Source organism: Corella eumyota, chromosome 2, assembly GCF_963082875.1.
Source record: "Corella eumyota chromosome 2, kaCorEumy4.1, whole genome shotgun sequence".
Taxonomy (NCBI): domain Eukaryota; kingdom Metazoa; phylum Chordata; class Ascidiacea; order Phlebobranchia; family Corellidae; genus Corella; species Corella eumyota.
This window is the reverse complement of record NC_137491.1, coordinates 20,415,875-20,440,393: the sequence shown is the minus strand read 5'-3', so window position 1 is coordinate 20,440,393 and position 24,519 is coordinate 20,415,875. Positions and strand designations below refer to the sequence as shown.

The 24,519-nt window shown below is 29.4% G+C and overlaps 3 protein-coding genes across 3 annotated transcripts; all 3 read right to left on the bottom strand.

The window, feature by feature from the left end:
* Positions 1-1,251: 1,251 nt before the first annotated feature.
* LOC145741513 (complement factor B-like) lies at positions 1,252-12,312 on the bottom strand. Its single transcript, XM_082559108.1, has 21 exons — positions 12,193-12,312; positions 11,670-11,822; positions 11,169-11,318; positions 10,234-10,443; positions 10,027-10,164; positions 9,254-9,424; positions 8,761-8,958; positions 7,857-8,063; positions 7,493-7,704; positions 6,666-6,807; positions 6,358-6,480; positions 6,131-6,204; positions 5,854-6,007; positions 5,456-5,601; positions 4,856-4,991; positions 3,937-4,058; positions 3,635-3,845; positions 3,298-3,451; positions 3,091-3,176; positions 2,547-2,623; positions 1,252-1,899 (listed from the first exon to the last, which is right to left on the bottom strand). Exons 1-21 carry the CDS (start codon positions 12,233-12,235, stop codon positions 1,729-1,731), a joined length of 3,078 nt encoding a protein of 1,025 aa, XP_082415234.1. The 5' UTR covers positions 12,236-12,312; the 3' UTR covers positions 1,252-1,728.
* A 1,294-nt stretch (positions 12,313-13,606) lies between these two features.
* On the bottom strand, positions 13,607-18,321 carry LOC145741514 (CLIP domain-containing serine protease B15-like). The gene is made up of 11 exons (XM_082559109.1): positions 17,969-18,321; positions 17,742-17,888; positions 17,248-17,457; positions 16,964-17,109; positions 16,602-16,737; positions 16,191-16,312; positions 15,133-15,343; positions 14,841-14,997; positions 14,628-14,713; positions 14,446-14,522; positions 13,607-14,186 (listed from the first exon to the last, which is right to left on the bottom strand). The coding sequence occupies exons 1-11, from the start codon at positions 18,078-18,080 to the stop codon at positions 14,016-14,018; spliced, it is 1,575 nt and encodes a 524-aa protein (XP_082415235.1). The 5' UTR covers positions 18,081-18,321; the 3' UTR covers positions 13,607-14,015.
* Positions 18,322-18,631: 310 nt separating this feature from the next.
* On the bottom strand, positions 18,632-22,593 carry LOC145742098 (zinc finger CCCH domain-containing protein 15-like). Its single transcript, XM_082559852.1, has 11 exons — positions 22,456-22,593; positions 21,903-22,007; positions 21,437-21,548; positions 21,131-21,286; positions 20,960-21,051; positions 20,646-20,734; positions 20,156-20,282; positions 19,933-20,049; positions 19,572-19,645; positions 19,314-19,453; positions 18,632-18,932 (listed from the first exon to the last, which is right to left on the bottom strand). The coding sequence occupies exons 1-11, from the start codon at positions 22,522-22,524 to the stop codon at positions 18,778-18,780; spliced, it is 1,236 nt and encodes a 411-aa protein (XP_082415978.1). The 5' UTR covers positions 22,525-22,593; the 3' UTR covers positions 18,632-18,777.
* Positions 22,594-24,519: the final 1,926 nt, after the last annotated feature.

Below are 24,519 nucleotides of genomic sequence, written 5' to 3'. Positions count from 1 at the left end.
TTGCGAGGTTTTAACCCAGCAATATTTTAGCATTTCAGTTAATTTTACAAAGTTGATATTATATAAAATAAACATAAAACACATTAGCGTAAAAATATACAAAACGTTAATGTTTTAGAGGTTTTAAGTTAATGATATACCAAAAACATACCTTCAAGTTAACCCCAAATTAAAATAAATCTCCTAATATAACTTTGGCTAAAAAATTTGATCCAAAATCAGAAAACCTTGTGTTAAGCCAGGCGAAAAACAAGCTGGGTGGTATGTTAACAGATTTAACTTTAAAAGTTTATCAGAATATTATAAACTTTATCACATTAGTGTATTAAACGATTAAAAAAATGTGGTAGATTAATGTGTATGTAGTACGATCAAGCGTTTATGATTGAAACTACTATGTAGAATACTGGTTACCGCCTTCTAGATATATCTTTTAAAACAAGGGTCTGCAACCTATACTGCAAACCAATTCAAAACTGACATTTTTTTCACGGATAAAAAAACACAAATATTCACCAATAAAAATTTATAAAGTTTAAAGCAAATTATTCTTTTTTTCAAATCAATAATTAACATTTTTGAATGTTTTAAAGATAAAATAAGCTTACAAATACCGGCAGCGTAGTGTAGTGGTAAGAACACTTGCTACACAACCATGAGGTCGTGGGCTTAATCCCCACTGCTCTCATGATGTAGCGCCCTTGAATAAGGCGCTATAAACGGTATGAACTCTTGCTGAGCCAGCACTTAAATCATCAGCATAATTACCGGGCAATTATAATCTATAATATTCCAAACTGCTAAAGGCAACTCGAGACTGGGTTGGAGTAACTGATGTTACTCTATGTTTAAGTCGCGCATTCGTTTTTCCCACATCAAGGATAAAGATATATACAAATAAAAAAACAAAAAAAATTAAAAAATAAGCACCTTTCTGCTGCGAAGCATTTAACCTGAATAAAAACAAACCGACACCCGACTACTGTTTTAAAACTGGAAGTTGTTAAAATACAAGCTATATTTAAAACCAGATTCCAAGGCGACAGTATGGCGTTTTTTTTATTTTAGCTTAAACCCTTTAAACAATAATAGCATGTTACAACATCAAGCAATTAGACAAATTTAAAACTGCTCGTTACTACCACCAGGCGGATTAACAAAAAATTTTTTTGTACAAAATTAAAGTCTGTTGTTTTTTTACATGATTTGTATTTACAAGCAACATTTACCAAATTATTTGTAATATCAGAAATACATCATACAAACTGTTCCAAAAATGTTACGATAGAGATAAAATTATCAGCATTAAATAAAATTTAGGGGTTTATTAATAAAAATAAGTTTTTTTTTTCGTGTTTAGATCAAAATATTGTATATATATTCGTGACGTAACAATTAAAAATAAAAACATGTTTAAAAAAAACTTTAATATTTCGAAATGAAAAATATTTACAATTATTGAAACCAGTTTAATGAAGTGGTATCACAATATTTATAGCAAGAAGTTGTATTACAATATTTATAGCAAGAAGTTGTATTACAATATTTATAGCAAGTGGATTTAACCAAATTTTTGTTATATGGTTTATAACAAAACATAGTTAAAACTTAAAATGTTATCATCTTCATAACAACTGTTAGCGATTTTGTAAATTTAAAACAAGTTAAGCAATTTTAACAAAATTATTTAGTCTCATTCCATTAATGATTAAATTAAGGGTTAAAATCCTAATGTAAGGTAATGTTTGTGACATCACTAACCCAGGGCATAACACTTGCAACATCGGTGTATATTCCAGGATAGATTGTGTTCTCTTCACTCATATCTGCGCACCCATATCCAAAACTAACAATTCCAATCAGGACCCAACAGACTTCGCCGGTTTCAGCATCTTTGTACTAATAATATTTACACATTTAAATTTACCTTAAAGTTTATGTTTTATGTGCAAAAACAAAGCGTGATGATCTATTTTTATCTTAAGGCCTTTTATGTATTTTTATTGCAAATTATTTATACGAAGTTTTCATATTACCAGCAGGGTGGTGTAGTGGTAAGAATACTTGCTACACCACACATGGGGTCGTGGGTTTAATCCCCACTGATCTCATGCTGTAGCGCACTTGAGTAAAGCGCTATAAACGGTATAAACTTCTGCTGAGCCAGCACTTAATCAGCAGTATAATTATCGGGCAATTATAATCTATAATATCCCAAACTGCCACAGGCAACTCGAGACTGGGTCGGACTAACTGATGTTACTCTATGTTTAAGTCGCGCATTCGACTTTCCCACATCGAGGATAAAGATATATACAAAAAAAAATATTGTTAAAAAAAATTACTTCATGTGTAGGCCGAATTGCTAAGCCTATTGTCATTCAAGATAAAAGTAAAATAAAGCTTTTGCCAAACTGAAAATCAATCTGGGAGTTATAAATCACAAATTACAAACAGTAAACTGACAAAGACTGAATAAAATTATTTAAAAAAATTAATGTAAGCAAGTGTAACAAATAAATGAAAATATATTAACAATGGCTTACCCTTCTGACTAATGGGCCTCCACTATCACCTTGACATGCATCAACATACGAGTTTGTTGTTTTATTTATTGGCAGACCTATGATTTAAAATCCATTTTAAATCATCAAAAAGTTTTTAAAAAATTTCAATTTTGGTAAAGAAAAAACCTCAAATGCAAACATAAAATGCAATTTTTATTAGTTAAAAAAGATAAAGAAACTAAAATACTCGTAAAATAACACCAAAAGCACGGAGTTGAAAGTAATTTTGAGTTCAAAAATCTTACTTCAAGAATTTACTTTAAGATAAAATGATTTTCGTTACATAGAAAAAGGTAATTAAAGGTATAATAACCTATGTGTGTTTTGTATAATTATTGACTGTGGTTTCTTGTAACAATTAATGGATTTTGTAAACAAGTCTTACAGTAAATTTTTAATCTGTAATAAACTACAAACCATATTTTTTTATGTGTTTAAAGCAGTAGAAAAATTGTTAACAGAAACAAATTAACTTATATGATTTATCCATTTTTTTGAACAAAAAAATTAAAAACATAGAAACCTGATTCCGCACAAATCTGAGCTGTGGTGTAGCTATATGGTCGACCAACAGTATGTTTATTAATTTTTTCAATTTGCTTTTCACATCTAAATAAAATAAATTTATTTTATTATGTGATAAAAACAAAGTAAACCTAAAACTTAAATTTTAAAGTGCAAAAGCAAAACTGACAATCGTTTTCAGAGTGTTTTTTATATTTAAACTTACGCAGGCCCGTTTAACAATTTTAGCAAACCCTCTTGAAGATATTTGGGAAATTTAATTTTTTCCTGACCATCATTTCTTTGTTGTATATTACCAAACCCAGTTACTGCGACAACAGCTTTACTACTTCCTCTATCACGATCGGAAAACCATTCCCCTAAAAAGATTTTAACAAAATTAAATTTAAAAGTTTTTTTTTGTAAATTTTCGTATTTAAATTTACTTTTAATATATAAACATAATAGCATGGAATTTTTATATTTTAATTTCCTTCAATTTAAACATTAAGTAAATAATATTTTAAAACATTTTGTCAAAAGACAATTAATATTAATTTGACCTTCAATTTCACATTTTCTAGCTGATGATTCAAGTCCAGTTAACAGTGGTTGGTTGTTGTTGTATTTAAATGCTTTTGCTGGAATACAAGAGTTAGTACAAGGTAGACAAACTGGTCGAATGTAAGGACTAAAGAATTGTTGTCTGCTATCTCCTTCTCTTCTTACTAATTCGCCGCGATTATTAACTTCTAATTCTTCTCCAATTCGTATCTAGGCAACAACAAATTAAAAATAAAAGTTAAATCAGACAGACAGGTAATCAAACTTAGAAACTTCAGTTTTTTAAGAAAACAAAACTTACCAATGCAGCATCATAGTGATAGTTACCCTCATTATAATCAGGATGTTTATATGCATTTGCAATTCTATAAAATCTTGCAGACCGATAAAGATCATTTCGCTTTGTTGGCCTTTTTATTAAACCTGTAAAATTTATAAATAAAAATTTAAAGATAAGTTTTTTGTTAATGGCAAAGATAATATCCAGGGAACGAAATAACGAGTCGCTATTCGCTAAAAGCGAATCGTTTTTTAAAATTAGCGAATCGTTTTTTACAAATATATGAGAAATAGCGAATCAACCAAAAAAGGTTAAGGCAATAATAAAACTTTGTGTGTATTTGTGTATTTTTACGATCTATTTTAAACCGGTTTAGATTAATTTAATTACATCAACATAATCCTGCGTAAATGTAGGTTACTATAGGGCATTTAATAACAATAACTTTCCATATTTTGGCAATGCGTAAATTTCGTTCCTGAGTTCGTTTAGTTGTTGCGCAATTTTTTAAATATATAACACAGCTTTAAAGTAATCAAAAATGTTTCGTTTTTTGTGCGAAATATTTTTAACGATTGTTTAACAATACATTACATTTTAAAAATGCCACGCAACTCGTCAAGTGTTACAAAAAAACAAAGATTATAACTAAAACCTAATAATTACTTTAAAAATGCGACCTCGTTTTTAGCAAATCGTTTTTTAAACGTTAATTCGTACCTTGATATTAGTTAATAAGCTCATTAATATCAGGTAAATAATCAAGCAACATAACTAATTTTAAAAATAGCTAAACTTACATAAAAAGACTGGATCAAAATAAAATGTAAATTATTGAAAAGGCAATGAAGTTAACCTCTAACATAAACCAATTAAAAAAAAGGATTTCGCTAAATAGATAAGTTTTCAAATACACAAAAAAAAACCATAAAGTATTTACCAAAAGCAATTACTGATCTATTCGTATAGTCATCAGGTTTAGCAGTTTTATCAAGATCATCTATAACATGTGCAGCTGTTAAAATCCAATTCTCATTTATTAACGACCCACCACCTTTTAAACCTTTTTCTAGATTCTATATTAAAATTGTGGTTTAATGGATATGTTATTTATAGAAAAAATTAAATGTTTTATATTTATTTATAACCAAACCCAGTCTTGAGTTGCCCTACACAGTTTGGGATATTATGAAATAAAACTGTTAATACTCAAGAGCGCTACACCAAGAAAGCATAGGGAATTGAGCTTGAGGGCTTAAGTAGTGTAACAAGTGTTCCGATTACTACACCACGCTGTCGATTAAAGTCACATCTACATATAATGAAGCTTAAAAGGAAAATTATTTATATATAAATTTATATATGTTAGTCAAATTTACAAGACTACAAAATAAACAAAAATGCTGTTTGTGGTGTGTGGGTGTGTTCTTAAGGCAAATATTAATTAAAGGGTGCAACAATATTGCAACATTTAAACTTTAAACTTTATAATGTCTATTACATAATAGTAACAATAACAACAACAACATTTATTACATACTTGCCAAATTTTTGCTCTGACTTCGCAAAACAAAACGGCCTGCCAAGGCCAGGTTGTATTTGAAGCTTTTTCTCCACTTATGACTCTTGCTGAGGCTTTTTTAATAATTGAGCCTGTGTTTTGAACCTGACCACATTTACTGTAATCTACAATTTAAATGTGCTTTTAATCAACAGAAAAGATTTAATTTAAAATTTTAATGTTAAAAGTTACTTTAACAAACTTGGTATAATGTAGCTTCAAAGGTCTCAGTTGCAAAACTTTATGTAAAAAATTATATGTAATTAATAAACTTATTTTGTCTTTTAAATAATATTCATGTTATTGTTATTGATAAACTAAAACACCTGATGCTTAAAAAAATTTAAAAAAAACAACAAAACCTTTAAAAAATTTACCAATAGTTAAATTTGTAACAGCGTTTAAAGCTTCATTAATTGTCATAAAATCCTCAACGAAAATAAAGTTTTCTTTTTTGGATGCCAATCCTTCTAATTCCTTTAAAGCATCTGCATCACTTTTGCACTCACGACAGGAAGTTATACTGTAAAACTGAATGTAAAATTAATTTCTGTATATTGCCAAAGATTAAGTTATATATTGGGACAAGATTATAAAATAAAATGCTTAAAGCTTTGAAACAAAATTTGTGTTAAAATATTCAAAATATTTTACCTCAATTTTGTTACCAAGTTCCAGTTCTAGTTCGTCCTTAATGTGTATTGGTGAACCACCATCATTGTGTTTGCCTACAAATTAAATATATCTTTTTGTTTTGAAAATTTTTTTCAATATTACCCTTACTTATACTAAACTATTCATATAATATTTTTCATTCATTTTTAGGTTTTAAACATTTGATATGTTTAAAGATTATCTTAAACCATCACTTTTACATTTACCATCTGTTAGTATAAAGCAATGCCTCATTCTATCAGGATGATCTACTCTAATATTTGCAATCATTTCCTGTAGTTTTTCCATTGCTTTCTTTGTAGCAGTTCCGCTTTCCAAATTTAATTTATCTAAGAAATTGAAAAAAAAAAGAAAATTGAAAACAGATCAAACATCTATTTAATTAAATTTATTTTAATTGTTGTTCTTTTTAAATTGTTAAACAATTTTAATTATTGTTAAAAAAACTGTTGCCAAAATTTTGTGTTTTAAAATTGTTTATAAAACATGTTTAATGCCTTTAAAAGAAAATTACTATTCTTATATTTCTTCTTTAAATCTTCCAATATTTTATTCAATTCCTTCACAGATAGTTCCTCTCCTGGTTCTGTTAAACCTTCAACTTTGGTGGCAAAAGTTATAATACCATAATACACTCCATTCTTGTAAGATTTCATCTAGAAATAATAAATTTATATAGCAGATTGTACAACAGATTAATAACACAATATATACATTACTATTTCAATTAGTTTATGCATAACTAATAGTGATGATGCCGATCGCCGTTTTTTTATGATCGAAATCAACTGGTAATTGTAATATTTATTTTCGATCAGATCACGATCACGATCTGATAACGTAACCTGACCGAATAATCAGTCACTTTATTGTCACTAAATTACAAAAAAATGACTCTGTATGTTAAAAAACAAGAAATTTGTTCACAGAAATGCAGAACAGTGTTGTTAGTTTTAAATGGTGCATAAAATTGCATTTTCTTTATGTTTTGTTTTTTGTATATACCTAAAATAAACTTCGAGTAATAAAAACCGACAGCGTGTTGTGGTGATAAGAACACTTGCTACACCACACATGAGGTCGTGGGTTCAATCCCCACTGATCTCATGCTGTAGCGCCCTCGAGTAAGGCGCTATAAACGGTACGAACTCCTGCTGAGCCAGCACTCAATCAGCAGCTTAATTATCGGGCAATTATAATCTATAATATCCCAAACTGCCACAGGCAACTCGAGACTGGGTCGGAGTAACTGATGTTACTCTATGTTTAAGTCGCGCATTCGACTTTCCCACATCGAGGATAATGATATATACAAAAAAAAAAATTAAAAAATAAACTTACTCTATTAATTATATTCTTAACTACTCCAATTTGAGTTTTAAAGTGCACATCACCAATACTTGGTGAACAATCAATCACAAAATAAATTTCATGACCGTAAAGATATTTTTCATCAATTGACCGTGCACGACTATTTCCTGGTTTTGGAAGATTTTCAATCGAATTTGAAATTTTTCGAAAGACATCCGATGTTTGGTCCGGATACAAAATATCTATAAATTTTAATAATTTAACCAAAAAAACATAAATTAAGATAGAGTCAACTTTTATAGATGTTAAAAAGATTTCTTATCGATCTTTTAAAAGCCTTTACAAATTCGAAAACAAACAAAAAATTTTTTTTAAATTTAATTAAATAAATTACTTTGACACTCGGGGGCATTGTCACCACTCCATTCTTCCATCCACAAACAGGTTTGATTTTTATCTCCACTTAGAACAAAACCTTCTCTACATCCAAATACATAGTATTGTCCTTCATCAAAATCGCCTAAATTTCTGCGACCCTTTCGACTTCTGAAACCATTTATCGGAACTCCAGGATCTGCACATCTATTTTCATTCTCTTCATCTTTTATTTTGCACATTATCATAAAAATATTGAAAGCAAAAAAAAATTTTTTTGGTTATTTTTAAAAACACAACCATGATTATCAGGCATTATTATCACAATCTTGGTTTCACATATATCATTATCCGAATACCTTAATCTTTGATGTGGGAAGGTTATAAATAGAGTAACATGTATTACCACAAATCAGTTTAAAGTTGCCTTTGACGGTTTTGGATATCATTAAGTTTAATATCACATTATTTTTCAGTGAATAATTTTTTGTCTTGGCAGGATTTCAAATCAATTTTAGCAACTTACGCAAAAGCACTACATTATGCATTCAGAGAGAATTTAACAATTGACCATAAGCTTTAAAGCCATGTGTGCTAACCACGACATCAAGTTGTCTGTTATTTTATATAATTTTAAATGCAAGACAGACTTTACAGCTGTATGACTGCTGGATTTGATGCCATAACATACTTAAAATCCTTATGTAAAAATTAATACTTGTAGTATGTTTTAAATCATTAAATTGATTATGTAAATTTTTTTCCGATACACGTAATTAATGCACGAAAAACCCAAATATAAAAATGGTTATTTTACTTAAACAACCTTAAGACAACAGTTTAATAAATTTGTTGAAATATATCTAAGGTGACTGCCGAAGTAGATTTTATGGCCCAAATATAAAGTTACAACTTTAACTTACGCCTGATGTCACATCTAGTTAAGATGCCACTCCATCTGCCGTTTTCCTGGCACGTTCTAACAGGTGGCCCATACATGTCATAATTGCTGCCACAATAAAACTCAATTGTGTGATTTACCCGATATCTGAAAGATTGCCCATTTAAAATGAACCCGCCTGTGGCTTCAATGCTCTCCGCAGGATCATCGCAAAAGATTTCTAAAAGAGATTAAGAATATTTTTTTAGTTTTTAAAAGTTAATTTCAGTAGTAAAATATTATTGTTTTCACCTTCTTACTTTAAACATTTTTGCAATCAAAACTGTTTAAAAGTGTATATTTTTTGGTAATTATTTTCTGTAATCGTTCTTAACATTGTCTCTGTAAGTACCCACCAAAATTAAGTCTTTATATGGGCATTTTATAAATAGTTTATTAGTTTTAAATTAAACAAAATCCCATTTTGGGTTAATGTAATAACATTTTAATAAACATTTCTTTTAAACAAATATTACCTCTACATTGAATAGGAACTCCATACCAACCCCCTGCACAAGATTGAATTGAATCACCTGCAGAAACATAGTAACCGCTGTTGCATCTGAAATGTGCCACTCTGTCATGGCCTTGACCTGTGTACCGAACATTAGCATTTGCAGGCACAACTGCTGCTCCACAATCAAAAGCTAAAATTAAATATTAAGAAATGAGTTAGTTTGTAAAAGGTCATATATTGTATGTTTTGTTGTAAGACTTAAAAACTTATTTTTGTCAGATAAAAAAACTACCTTAAATTGTTTAAGAAATTTTTAACTATATTTTGAAGTTATATTTTGCAATTTGTGTCAATACACAACTCATTTAATATTTAAAAACTGAAAAACATTTGAATTCAAGTTATTACTGTTATTATTTCAAAACAATTATATATTTCTCACCAAAACAATTCGAAAAAGCAGCATAATTAACAGACAATCTTACAATGTCAAAATACTAAACCGGGTAGAGAATTTTTACATCATTTTTAAAAAAAATATATATCTTTATCCCCCATGTGGGAAGATTGCCTTTACAACCTCAACATAGAGTAACAACTGTTACCCACAACCCAGTCTCGAGTTGCCTTTGGCAATTTAGGATATTATAGTTTATAATTGCCTGATAATTAAGCTGCTGGATAAGCGTTGACTCAGCAGGAGTTTATACCGTTTACAACAAGTGAGCAAGTGTTCTGACCACTACACCAGGCTGCCGATCCCGAGTTTTTGTAATAGTAAAGAAAGCTCACCAGGATTAAAACAGGTTCTTCCACATGGACCCTGGCACCCACAAGTTAACCCACTTTCACAATCTCCATTATCAATACATTCTGGACCACAGGTAAGGTAGTAGGCATCTACTAAATCCAAATCCGCCGAGCAGAAAACTGTAAACAATAATAATTATAAAAACTGTCACCATTTTAAGACATTTGGAACAGTTAAAAAATACTTACGTGCACATTTGACAGGAGAATTTGACCACAGTTTTGATGAATTACAAACCCTATCTTCCCCGACAAGAACCATGTCAATTGGGCAATTATAATGAGCAATATCACCATACTTTGAAATAGATACTCTTGCATATCCACCTTCATCTTGACGTCTATAAATAAATGTTTCTAAACTGTCTCTGACAGGAGGTGGATTTCCACAGGTAGCCTCTGAAAAATATTGTTTATTTAAACCAACACAACACCGAACTCCCAAATTCGAAACACGTGGTCAAATAAAATAAAATTTTAGGAGCGAAATTATTTTTTATATTATTTCTATGATTTAAAGAACCAATCTAAACATTGCAAAAGCTTAGAGCATTTTCTAAATGTTATTAAATAAATTAGTAATCATTGTTTTAGCCAGTGGTTTAAAGATTTGTTATATACCTTTACTAAAACATTGTTAAGTATGTAGCTTATTTTAAATAAATCCGTATAAGCTAACTTCAAATTTTATAAACAAATAGTTTTTTTATGTTGATTTAAAATGGAATCGGTATTTTTATTGCTGACAAGCTTTGACTTTTTTTCTCCCTGTTTTAATGAGTTCAAATGCTTTTAACTTTAACTTGTTTGACGAATTTGCGGTTTATATTTAACAACGCTTTTTACATGGAAACTCTAACCTCGTTTTTCTAGTATTAAATTATTTTTTCAACGATTCATTTCTGCTTTTCATGGTACAAATGTTCGTTTTAAAAAATAGTTAGGCAATTTCGTTCTGCTAAACGAACGCCACCCAATAAACATGGATTTCGACTTAACTTTAATTCAGCGTTTATTTTCGTAAGAATTAGCCGGAATTTTATATTCTTGTACACAACCAATAACTAAGGACAGTTCTTAAAAATTAAAATTAATAAAATTTGCTACAAGTAGAACATATTTACCTAAATTAAAGCAAGATAAGCCACATATTCCATCACATTGGCAGGTCTTTCTTCTTCCACCACATCGTCTTCTTCTTGCACATGATCTTCTACACAGTCTGTTCTCTTCTTGCATTGCCTGTAGTTGATCTCTCCTTGGACAAGAATTGCCTTAAAATCAGAAAATTTTTTATTTAAATACCAGGCTTAATTTACAAATACGGGTTTTACATAAGTAGGTATATAGGTTAAATATATTTGTTAAAAAACGCTTAAATTTTTGAAGCAAATGTTTAATACAATCTTACCACAAGAAGCGATCTGAAAAATAAATATAAATGTAGCATAAAAGGCAGGTGCTTAGTTAGTTTTAACAAAGTTACGTCCAGGTTTTAACTAGATTAAACTAATATGACAATAAGCATACTGAAACTTTTTTTTTCTGTTGCGCCTAATGAACTTACGTAAAAAAATTTATAACTTTGTAAACAAAATTGCAAAAAATTAGGTAAAAAATATTACGCGATATTACACGTGGGCAGCCCGCCAAGTCAGGTGATTCATCTATTCCATCAAAACAGTCATCGTTCCCGTCACACAGCAGATCCATGCTCTTACAACCAAGTCCTGGGCAGTTAAACCCTCCATCGTCACAAAACCGGGCTTGATAAGACACTTAAAAATATTTGACAGGTTACTTAACAAATAAAACCACCAGACCAACATAATAAAACAGCCTAGTCTGCCCCTTATAGTTTTTTTTTATTAACATTAAATTTTAAACAGATAACATAAATATTAAAAAATATTACAAACTGTATAAGACAGTAAGTCTTTAGCGGGTTTTGTGTTAATGGCTTTATTCCCGCTTATAATAAAGTGATTTTAAAAAAAGTATTTACAAATTTGTTTTTAATTTAAAGCACTGGACCCTTCCAGATCAATTAAGTTTTGCGCACAATTTAAAAAAATAATGCGCTTTTTTATGTACATATTTCCATATTACGCTTTCACATTTTGAACTAAACAAATTCCATTTTCTTACCTTCGAACAATAAGAAACTGACCAAAAACTGGGCATAATGCATTTTTCTCAACTTGAACTAAAATTTACCCAAGCTAAATATTATTCTTAATTATATTACTTAACTAAAATTTTAATTCTAAAACATTAAACGTTAAGTTTCTTGCTTAATTAAACATCATTTTTATATCTAATTTAAAAAAGTTTAAAAAAATTCACAAAACCGAACAACTAGGTTTTAAAATTAAAGCCAGGTTTAAAGCCTACTTAAACTAGGCTATGTTAAAAAAAGGAAGTCAATTTCCCAAAATAAACCTTGAACTTTTTCTTTGAATAATATCTTACAAACAGGAACGCCAGGAAGTAATATTCATGATGACGTCAATGATTGAAACTGAATTTTTAAGAAATCGAAAATGAATTGTTCTGTTTTGATCAACATATTCTTGAGAAATGTTTAAAACACAGCAAGTTGGTAACTTTGCAAAATAATTTTACGTACAGTAATTATAGGCGCCTTGATATACATTTCAAGGTTGTCTAGACGTAATATCACATCGGCCTAAGCATTTAATTAACTTATACTATATACACAATCGTTTACTTTATCAAACTTTGCAAAATCCAGTAGCCAGGGTAAAACTTAGCAGTTAAAGCGAAAACAAAGTAGTTTGTTATTTGCTAGCCAAAGCAAAAACATAGTTGTTTAAACACTTGGCTTTACTACATGAAGTCATTGGTTTGATTTTGACTTCTTTCATGCTGTTACACTTATAAATAAGACGCTTTAGACGTATTGTATTTCTGCTGAACCAAATTTCAGATTAATTATCTAGAGATTATAAACAATAATATCCCAAACACTTTAGTCACAAAGTCGTTTCGACGCTGGGTTGGAGTAACATTATGATGTTCTATGTTAGGGTGATGCTTATGCTCTAAATTTATAATGCTCTATAACCTTCTTTTATTAGTAAAAATAAACAAATACAAAAAAATATATATAAGTATTTTTATTTACTTTTAACAACAAAAAACCCAATTTTATCACAATACTGTTTACAATTTTAAAAACAAAGTTTTTTATATATATTTTTATCCTTGATGTGGGAATGTAAAATGCGCGACCTAAACAAAGAGTAACAATAGTTTCCCCGACTCAGTCTTGAGTTGCCTGCGGCAGTTTAGAATATTATAGATTATAATTGCCCGATAGTTAAGCTGCTTATTAAGTGTTTGCTTAGAAGAAGTTAATGCTGTTTTGTTGTGACTTACTTAAAATCAAAACTAGAACCTCATGCGGTGTATAAAGTGTTCTCCCCACTACATCACGCTGTCGGATAGTAAACATTAAATTTATGTTTTAAGTTTAAATTTAGATGAAATGATAAGCACCAGCTTTTTAATATTCACTTTAGTTTATTTTAAATTTAAAAGTCAAATATATTTTTGATATTTAATAAAATCAAATATCAAGAATAGAAAATAGATACTTAAATATAAAATTAAAAAATCAATAATTTGGGTTTGGTGACCATGCCATAACATACTTAAAATCTTTATGTTAATATTAATATTTGTGGCATGTTTTAAATCATTAAATTGATTTTGTCATTTTTTCCCATCGCATTGATGTAATATTTATTATATATATTATATTATTCACTGTCATTAATTCGCGAAAAACTAAAATAAAAAAAATAAGAATATTGTCACAATCCAGAAAAATTGCACATTGAGAAATAAAAGAATTCATAATTTTACAAAGTTTAATCACAGAGATATTAGAATCAAATAACAAAACAATTACTTAGTTAATTAATAGAAAATTAAAGGTTAGAATCCTAACGTAAGGTAATGTTTGTGACATCACTAACCCAGGGCATAACACTTGCAACATCGGTGTAAATTCCAGGATAGATTGTGTTCTTTTTACTCGTATCTGCGCACCCATATCCAAAACTAACAATTCCAATCAGAACCCAACAGACTTCGCCGGTTTCAGCATCTTTGTACTAATAATAATCACAAAGTAAATCAAAAATTTCATGTTTTAACTAATAGATAGTATAATGACAAAGTGCACCAAACAATTTTTTATATTTAAGCACAATAGGTATTTTGCGCTGTTTCAAATATTAGCTTATTGATTAATAAATACAAATACGGAACTAACAACAACGCCTTGAACCTAAGCAGAATAAATTTACTACGGTTAGGCTGTTACGAAATGTTTTTGCATTAAAAAAATTCACAAAAATAGTAACAGCTTACCCTTCTGACTAATGGGCCTCCACTATCACCTTGGCAGGCATCAACATACGAGTTTGTTGTTTTATTTATTGGCAGACCTATGATTTAAAATTAATTTTAAAATATCATTGTACTACACTTTCACCTAAGTAAACTAAACTTAAAAATTTTCTACTTACAATAAAAACTTAAAACATACTTACCCGATGCGGCACAAATTTGAGCTGTGTTGTAACTGACTGAAAAGTCAGCAATTATTCTATTCATTCTATTAATCCAAAGTCTACACCTGACAAAAAATGATTTACTTTTTAACAAAGTAAAGCTTTTTACCTACAAACTTATTACAAATAAAAATAATTTTAAATAAAACTTTAGAAATACAAACAATCTTTTTACTTTTAAAATAAACTTACTTCCGACCACTTAATAATCTCAGCAATCCCTCTTGAAGATATTCCGGAATTTGAAATCGAAACTGCTGACTAATGTTTCTTTGTTGTACACTACCAAACCCTGTAACTGCGACAATAGCTTCACGTTGATTACCAAAGTAATTTGATAACCATTTCCCTTAAAAAAAACGAATTTAAAATTATTAATGTATAAAAATGCCTTAATATCATTGCATTTATTTTTTATGTAACCTTAGAGCTATATTTTTATTTGACTTTTAAACATTTTATCAAAATGTACTTTAACTTTTACCTTCAATTTCACATTTTCTAGCTGGTGATTCAAGTCCAGTAAACAGTGGTGGTTGGTTTTTGTATTGAAATGCTTTTGCTGGAATACAGGAGTTGGTACAAGGTAGACAAACTGGTCGTATGTAAGGACTAAAGATTTGTTGTCTGCCACGTCCTTCTCTTCTTACTAATTCGCCGCGGTTATTAACTTCTAATTCTACTCCAATTCGTATCTAATCAACAATAAAATATCAAAAACTTTTTAAAAATATGTTGATAGCACAAAAATTTAATGTAAGAGTTATTTTACTAAAATTATTTCCTTTTCAAAATTTTTTTTAAGTGCTTAGTTTATAATATATACTAATAAAAAAAACTATCGACTTTAAATTATTTACATCAATTTTAAAGTAAGTCTTAAATGCCTTTGTAAATTTTAATATATTTGACTTGTGGTAATACCCGGTTCACGTTAACTGTCCGTACCCAGACAAAACTGATAAACACTACGTACCTCCCAAATTTACTCGTAGCTTATACGTAACTCTCCTACGCAGCGCTTTTTTCGTTTTGTGTGGTTCTCTCGTTTTGTGAACGAAGCGTTGTTTTATCTAAGGTACTTTACCGGTTTTGTTTTATGTAAGATAACAAAACTTAAGGGTATATATATTTAAAGACTAAGATGATGTCTGCAAAACAACCGTCGGTGTATAGATAAGTCGAAAACTTAAAACAATAGGTCTTGCCTGACGACTATTGTTTATCAACAAGCGTACTGCCCAATTAAACTATATTACAGTTTAATTAAATTATATTACACTAAAATGTAGTAATTTATAGCTAATGTTTATCATTTATTGTTTATTATTTATTTGGATAGGCTACATTGCGAGAGAGCTATTTCGTAAATATTACGTAACTCCTAAATTCACTGGTTTTGAGAACGTAACTTTTTTGTTGAGTTACGGACAGTTAACGTGAACCTAATATCCTTTAAGTAACTTCTAAACATGTTTCTGAGCTAAGCAGGGATTTTCGTACTCAGAAATTAAGTTTCACAGAGATAACAACAAAACTTACCAACGCGGCGTCATAGTAAAAGTTATCCTGATTATAATCAGGATGTTTATATGCATTTGCAATCCTATAAAATCTTGCAGATCGATAAAGATCATGTTCATTCTTAGGCCGTTTTATCAAACCTGTAAAATTTATATAGCCTGTAAGTTTATAGACTTTCTAGACAGCTTATAAAATAATTAACAATTCAAACTACAGCCAAATTAAAGTAAACTAGGTTAATAGTTATGCATTTTAATTAATATAATCCAAAACTTGAAGACTATGTAATCAGGCTATATTATCGAGCTCCTACTTACAAAAAATAAACTAATTTGAATAAAACATAAGTTTATAGAAAAAACAACATAAACCTAACTATATTTTATTATAATAAAATTAAACAAAATATCTTTGAAGTGTTTAAGCTACCTAGAGCAATTGCAGATTCATTCAAAGAGTTACCAGGTGCAAAGCTTGTCAGAGAATCTATAGTGGAAGCCGCTGTTAAAATCCAATTCTCATTTATTAACGACCCACCACCTTTTAAAGATACTCTATCTAGATTCTATATTAAAAGTTTAGTTTTACAAAAAGGTTATTTCTAAAAAAAAACTTTTTAAATAGAAAATTAAATTTATTTATGTAGGAAAGTCGACTAAATTTTTTAAATATAAAATAACTTTAATTAAAAACACATAATAAGCTCTAGAAAAAATATTTTAGTTTTAAATTATTATCTAAAAAATTTAAATTAAGTAACATAGCATCAAGAATATGTTTTTAATACATACTTGCCAAATTTTTGCGCGTTTTATGTTAAACAAAACGGCCTGCCAAGGCCAGGCTTTATGTGAAGCTTGTTCCCCACTTATTACCCTCGCTGTAGCTTTTTTAATAATTGAGCCTGTGTTTTGAACCTGACCACATTTACTGTAATCTACAATTTTAAAGAGTTTTGGTAAAAACAGTTTGGCATTTATTTTAAAACATAAAATTTTTAGATTTATATTGGACGAAAAAAGTACTACATTATCATATACATATTACATTATTATATACATGAACAGAAATTTACCTACACATTTGACCGGAAAATTTGACCACCTTTTTGATGCATTACAAACCCTTTTTTTACCAACAAGAATCATCCCACTAGGACAAACATAATGGGCAATATCACCATATTGTGAAGTAGGTACTTTAACAAACCCACCTCCTTTTTGACGTCTTTTAATAAATGTATCCAAACTGCTGCTGACGGGAGGTGGCTGGCCACAAGTTGCATCTGCAACATTTTTATTGAAACACAATTTAAAATATTTACTTGAACCAACCGAATTTCCTAATTATACTGAATTAACGTTACTACCCTAGTTTAAAACATGGGTTTTATAAAAAACGTCTTTTAAAATTTCAAAAGTCGCGTGGTAACTTAAAAAGTGTAAACAATTGTTAATTTTCTTTAATATATTTCTTTAAAAAAAATACCACTTTATTATTATTACTAATACTACTATAACAAAGTTATAGAATTTGTTTAAAACAACAAAAATTAATTCAAACTTTTACTTAAATTAAAGCAAGATAAGCCGCATATTCCATCGCATTGACAAGTTTTTCTTCTTCCACAACGCCTTCCTCCTGCACAATATCTTCTACACTCTCTGTTTTCTTCTTTAAATGCCTGGCGTTGGTTTCGTGTTGGACAAAGATTATCTTAAAGCAATAGGCATATTCACAGCTAAGTGTTTATACTGTATTAAAGTTTACAACACAAGAAATATTTATCAAGTTACAAGGTTGTTGGCAACCGGCATCGATTGATTCATCCCATCCACCAGGACAGTCAATTATACCATCACATATCTTCTCCATGTTAAGACAACCAAATCCTGGGCAATTGAACATGCCATCATCACACAACTGGGCATGATAAGACACTTAAAAATAACGGACAGGTTACCAAACAAGTAAAACCACCAGACCAGCAACATATAATAACTGATTATAAAACTAGATTATGCTAAAAAAAGTTATTTGTCTTCCCTTTGCACAAAGCGAATATGATTAAAATTTGAACAGAATGCATTTTTACTTAACTTTAAATAAGCAAATTATTTCGTTTATAAATTTATATAAATAAAAATAAATCAGAAGAAATTCTAACTTTTAACCTAACTTAATTTAAAATGAACCTAACTTTAAACCGGAAAATATTTCAACAAAATCAACCCAAACTAGTAAATCTGATAATAAAAATCTGCATTGTCGCAAATTAAGAAAAACAAATTCTATATTTTAAACCCCTAAACATTCTTTAAACAAACAGGAAATAAATTTTCCCAATGTAGTCTCTAATTGAAACTAACTGTAGGTCATTCCGGATAAATCAAATCGATGACTTTGTTATGAACAGGCCACTTAAACCTTGAAATTAAAAAAAACCACAACACTTTATACATTGAATAAAATTTAATTGCAAAACATGAGTTACCGAAACCACGTTTAAATGACGTCACTACAAACTTTTCGACTCATTAAACAAATGGTGTAGTGTTTATTAGCGACGACACCACTAGTTATTCATGACGTCATCAACCGAGTATTAAATATCCAATCCTTCTAATTCTTCGTCTAAATCGTCGAGATCTTCAGTAAAAAGGTTTTCGTCGACGGGTACGTCATCGATGGGATTTTCCCCATTCGTTGTGACGTCATTTTTGGACGTGCTTGGTATGGATTGATCAATTTCTTGTTTATCTTGAAAATAAAAAAAATTATGAAATTACAAATATTTTGACTTTATTATGCCGAATGATTTACAAAATTATTGCTTAGTAAAGAAACCAGCAGCTCAGTGTAGTGGTCAAAACACTTGGCTTTAATACATGAGAACAAGGATTCGATATCTACTGCTCTCATGCTGTAGCGCCTTGAGTAAAGTCCTATAAAAGATATGGGCTTCTACTGAGCCAACACTTAATCAGCAACTTAACTACCAGAAAATTATAATTTAGAATATCCCAAAGTCAACTCAAGACTAGGTCAGGGTAACTGTTGTTACTCTATGTTAAAGTCGTGAAGTCGACCTTCTCACATCGAGAATAAATAAATATTAAAATAAAAAACAAAATAGTTTACCATTTCCTGTATCTTCGCCATTACTTGGTTGTAATCTCTTCTCAGGTGCTTGAGTCCCAGATGCGTCCACTTCTTCCGGGATAAACATTTGATCATTAATCCCTCTCCCTTCTTCTTCCTCTTCTTCTTCTCGTTTGTAACTGATTTTCAAACATTTGTTAAAATTTATTTTTTAAAGTACTAACAATATGAGGTACTTTTAATTAGTTTAAATACAGATTGATTTAAATGGTTTATCTTTAATGTAACCATGGATACCTGACATCATCAGCATCTGCATCATCTTCCCCCGCCATGTCAGGTCGAAACTCAAAAACTTCTCGACCACTAACCTGTAACAATGTTACCATTGTTATTACCATTGTTGTTAGTGAGGTTTCAAAATAAAATCATTGAAAATGTTAGTGCAGTAACTAACAGCATTGTAACAATAACTTTGGTACATAGTTACAACAATGTTAGTGTTGTTGTTTTATCATCGTAACAATGCTGTTGTTACATAGTTGTTACTATGTAGCTTTATAGAACAATGTTGCAACAATAAACCAAACCTTTAAATGGCTACTTTTTTGCCACGGTTTTAAATATCAGCAAAGTAATGGTTTGAGATTAATTTTACCCCTAACAGTTTCCCAGATTTGAAGTCTTTAGATCTTTTATCCTTCTTTGCTTTTAAAGCTTTGACTTTCTCAGCCTTTTTTCTTTTTTTCCATGCCAAAAAGCTCTCCAAAGTTACCTTAAATAAAGTATATATAACAAATTTTTGCTTATTATAAAAAAATAACAAAGTATAAAACAAACATTACAGAAAATATTTATAACTCTTGCAAGTTTTTTTCTACCTTCGTCACTTTTGAACCCAGAGCTGCCCTTTCTCTTTCAACTAGATCTTCGATTGAAATCTTAACTTTTTGTTCGTCCATTTTCTTTTTATCTGATTTGAGGACAAAGCCTGGAGGTAGAGCATGTCTGGCAAAAAATTTTAAATAGTTTGAGTAGTTGTTCTTGTTTTTCAAAATAAATTCCTAAATAATATGACAAAGTTCAAAATAATTGTTTAAAACGAATTTTTGTAAATATTTTTTGATATGTAAAATATACATTTTATTACCAGAAAAATAATTACATGTCTTTTCAGAAAAGGTAAAATTAGCTATTTTTTGTCCTTTGAAACCTTAAGGTGATAAGATTTATATTTTATTGCAAAATAACCCGTTTTTGTGAAAACTGTGTTAAAGAGCAATAAGTGTGGCATTGATGCAGCTCGAACCTTCAACGTTTTATTTTCAATATACCATACTACCAGACAAAAAATAGTAAAAAAAGTAATACCTGTACATACAACTAGCACCACCATTTGGGCAAACCCAAAACCAACCATATTTTTTCTCCTCAATTGCTTGAATAAAAAATTTGCAAACCTAAATGAAAATAAACACAAATATAAATGTTTTTTTGTAAACAAGCTTTATATTGCAAGCACTTTTTAAAATTAAGCACTGATCAAAATGCCAACAGTGAGAATTGAAACCAGGACCTTAGATCTTAATTTAAGTTAGCTATGATACTTTGACAACAGAAAACCTAATTACCAGCAGAAATCGAACTCGTAAACTTAGACCTTGTTAAGAAAACTTCATACTCACAATATTAGTGGTAGTTTTTTGTTTATTCCCTTCTCCGTGCTTCTTCTCAACAACTTCTTTCAATTTATCTTCGTCCCATTTGTCCATTGTGTCTTAACAATAAATGTGTTATGATCTCATACATAATTGAATTTTTTTTATAAAAAAATTAAATTCTAGTGAAAAAATTACCATTTTCTAGTTCGTTGTCTCTCACATCAGCATACATGCTCCTTTTTTCTCCCTTTCTCTCAATTGCGAGGTCATGAGAGAATTTACATTTGTCTGCCTTTTTTGCGCATAATCCTTGTTTAAAGAAAGCACATAACACTGATTTTGGATCAACACCTAAATAAACGTATACACATTAAAATAATATATATCATTTAAAATACTATATCTTTAAGAGTTTTATAAATTTTGGTTTATTTAATGTTAATAATCAACTTGTTAATGTTAGAGTTTATATATTTGAAAAAAAAAGAAAAAAAGTTTAACCTTTTCCAACTTTAGTTTGGTTAATAACAGGTTTAAAAAGGTTGTCAATTTCTGCTTGTTTCTTTTTTTCAGCTTCTTTTCTCTTTTTTTCATCAGCCTTTAGTTGCTCAGCCTTAATAATAAATATGAAAACAATGAAAAAATAATATCATTAATGTATAATTTTATTGCTATTTAAATTGTTTTTAAAACAGTCATGTAGTATATAAAGCAATATTTTAAAAGTTAAAACAAAACAAGACTTTATTATTTAACACTTTAAAGGTGATGACAAAATAACGATTAAAACAAATTATTTAAACAGAAGTCAATCCACAATAAACAATAATTAAAACAGGCTTTCCACTAACATTTCTTAAAACCCTATCTGCCCAATCCCTGAATAGCCAAACATATTTAGATTATTTGCTTTAAATAAAAGATCTCCAATATTAAAGTGGTTAAAAGCCTTAAAAATTTAATTTACCCTTCTTGCTGCTGGGTCGCCAGCTTGTTTAACTTGTTGGTTGACTTGTTTTACAAACTTTTGTTGTTTGTTACCTTTTTTGTTTTTTAATCCAAACGTTTTATCCTAGAAGAAAAGTAAAAACTTTGCATTTTATATAATTATATTTTTCTCATTATTATTTTTTTGTTAACAAGCTAACATTATATGGATCTCTATTAGTTTCGCACGCCCTACATAAACAGGGTGTGTAACCATAATGCGGCACATGTAATTAAACAAAAAGGTTGCATAAATTAAACCCTTACCCTAACCCTCACATATTCAGTTTACCCATTAACACATCTGACTCGTAAAGCGGACTAAGTTACACTCATTAAAACTTATTTCAACTAATTTTTAATGTCTGGTTGAACAATTGCCATACTTAGGTTGTAACGCTTTGTTAAATTTGGGCGTGCGAAACTAATAAAGATCCCATTATATTCCTAGGTTAACTAGTAATTTTAAAAAAAAAACAGACAAGTTTACCAAATTTTATACAAAATAAACAAAAATATTTCTATAAGTTTACTTCAATAATTCGGTCCTTCTTTTTTTGTTCGGTCTTATTACTTGCTTTCTGTTGCTTTTTCGGAGGCATTTTGATATTTTAAAGTATACTAACACGAATTTTATACAAAAAATTTAGGAACAAGAACAACGTGTGCTGTTTCTGTTGAAAGAAAAAAGTCAACATGGAAACAGTAGTTTTAACTCATTTTTGCACGAGCAAGATTAATTACTTTTGAATATAATTATTTGTTTGTTAGCAATGTGTTGTTATACTTAGCCTTAACTAATAAAAAAAATAAAATGTATAACTTTAAAACAGATTGAACATTATATTATGTTTTTTAATCACATGCAAAGACTTTGAACATTTTAGATATAATTTTTTTCTGTTAAACATTTTAAACATCGTTTAATGGTTTGAAAACGTAACCAATACTTAATTTTATCAATATTGTTATAAAATATTATTAGCGCTATAAAACCTAGTTCGGTGCTAAAAATTACTAGAATTTTTAATTAACACATTTAATTGACGTCACAAACAAGGCTGGGTTGGGACTAAATTTGTTTACTACTAAAACAATTTTTTAAAGGTCAACCAAAAGATGTCATTGGGAAGTTTTCTCGGGAGTTTTGAACAAATTCGTACTTGAAAGGTTAGTTTTAAGCCTAATATGCTTTATAATTATAGAATAATAAATATTTAACAATGTTTCTTAAAAATTTTTAAATTTTTTAGGCTGTGGTTTAAGAAAAGGCAGCAATTTGCTAGGCTAACTTTTTCGTTTTTTTCTAATGGCGCTTTGACAGTAATTTTCACTAGCCTTCTTGAATTAACATTGGTAAAGCTACGTAGTCTATTGTAACCAGCTACAAAGGCTATTTTGATTTTAGACTTGTGGCAAAGGTAAGATAAATATATTGTTAAAAATAAATAAAGATTGCAATTAACTCCAATAAAATAAACAATTAATTTTGCGTCAAGAGCTGAGTTAGCTTTACTTATACTTAAGCAGTGGTAATCAAACAAAAGCATCTAAATAATAGTTTTACTTAAAAAAGATATTCCCACGCATTGGAAATCAAATGTAACCTTAGATAAGCTTTACCCAAAAACATATGCAACATGCTAGCAGTGGTGATTGAACCTAGGTCCTTGTGTCTTGGTTTTATTTAGAAACAGTTTTATTTACTAGATGTTTAAATTATATCGAATTTTTTAAAGTAAACTCAAAAAACTATGTGAAAAAAACTAAATATTTTCAGCAATGAAAATCAGTTCTAATATCTTGAGGTTAGCCTTACTTCAAAAGCCTATGTGACACACTAGCACTGGTAATTGAACCAACGATTTCGGGTCCTAACTTTACTTAAGGAGAATATTATAAACAGTGACTGGGTCAAATTTTTACTCACAAAAAAACATTGCCTAAAGTGGTAATGAAACTCAATAGCTTAAAGTTAGCTTTACTCTTATTAACCTAACAACATGTTAGTAGTGGTTACCGAACTGTAGATTTTTCTTTGCTTTAAGATACCTATGAGAAATATTTCCAGCTGTAAAAATCAGACCTTAGAGTTAGCCTTAGCCTACTCTTAAATGTTGTATGACATGTTAGCATTGGTTATCAAAACTGACTTTAGGTCTTTGCCTTAGGCTACTTATAATACTGCAGCAGTAAAAATTAAACGCAAGACTTTAAAGTAAGTTACCTCTTACAAGTTATATAACATGTTTGCAGTGGTAATTGAACCAATGACTTAAGGTCTTAGTTTTACCTAAGAGTATTGCCAGCAGTGGAGATCAAACCTAATACCTTAGTCTTACATTAAAAACCCATACAACATGTTAGCATGGGAAATCAAAAAAGAGACCATAGAGTTAACCTTATTCTTATAAAGTATGTCAAATGTTAAAGGCGGCAACCGAACTTAAGCCTTCGGGTTTTAAAGGTATTGTCGGCAGTGGTAATCAAACGTTAGACTATTGAGTTAGCCCTACTTTTGTAAGTTATGTAACATGTTACAGTGGTTATTAAACCTAAGACCATAGAGCTAGCCCCATTCTTAAATATGTTATATA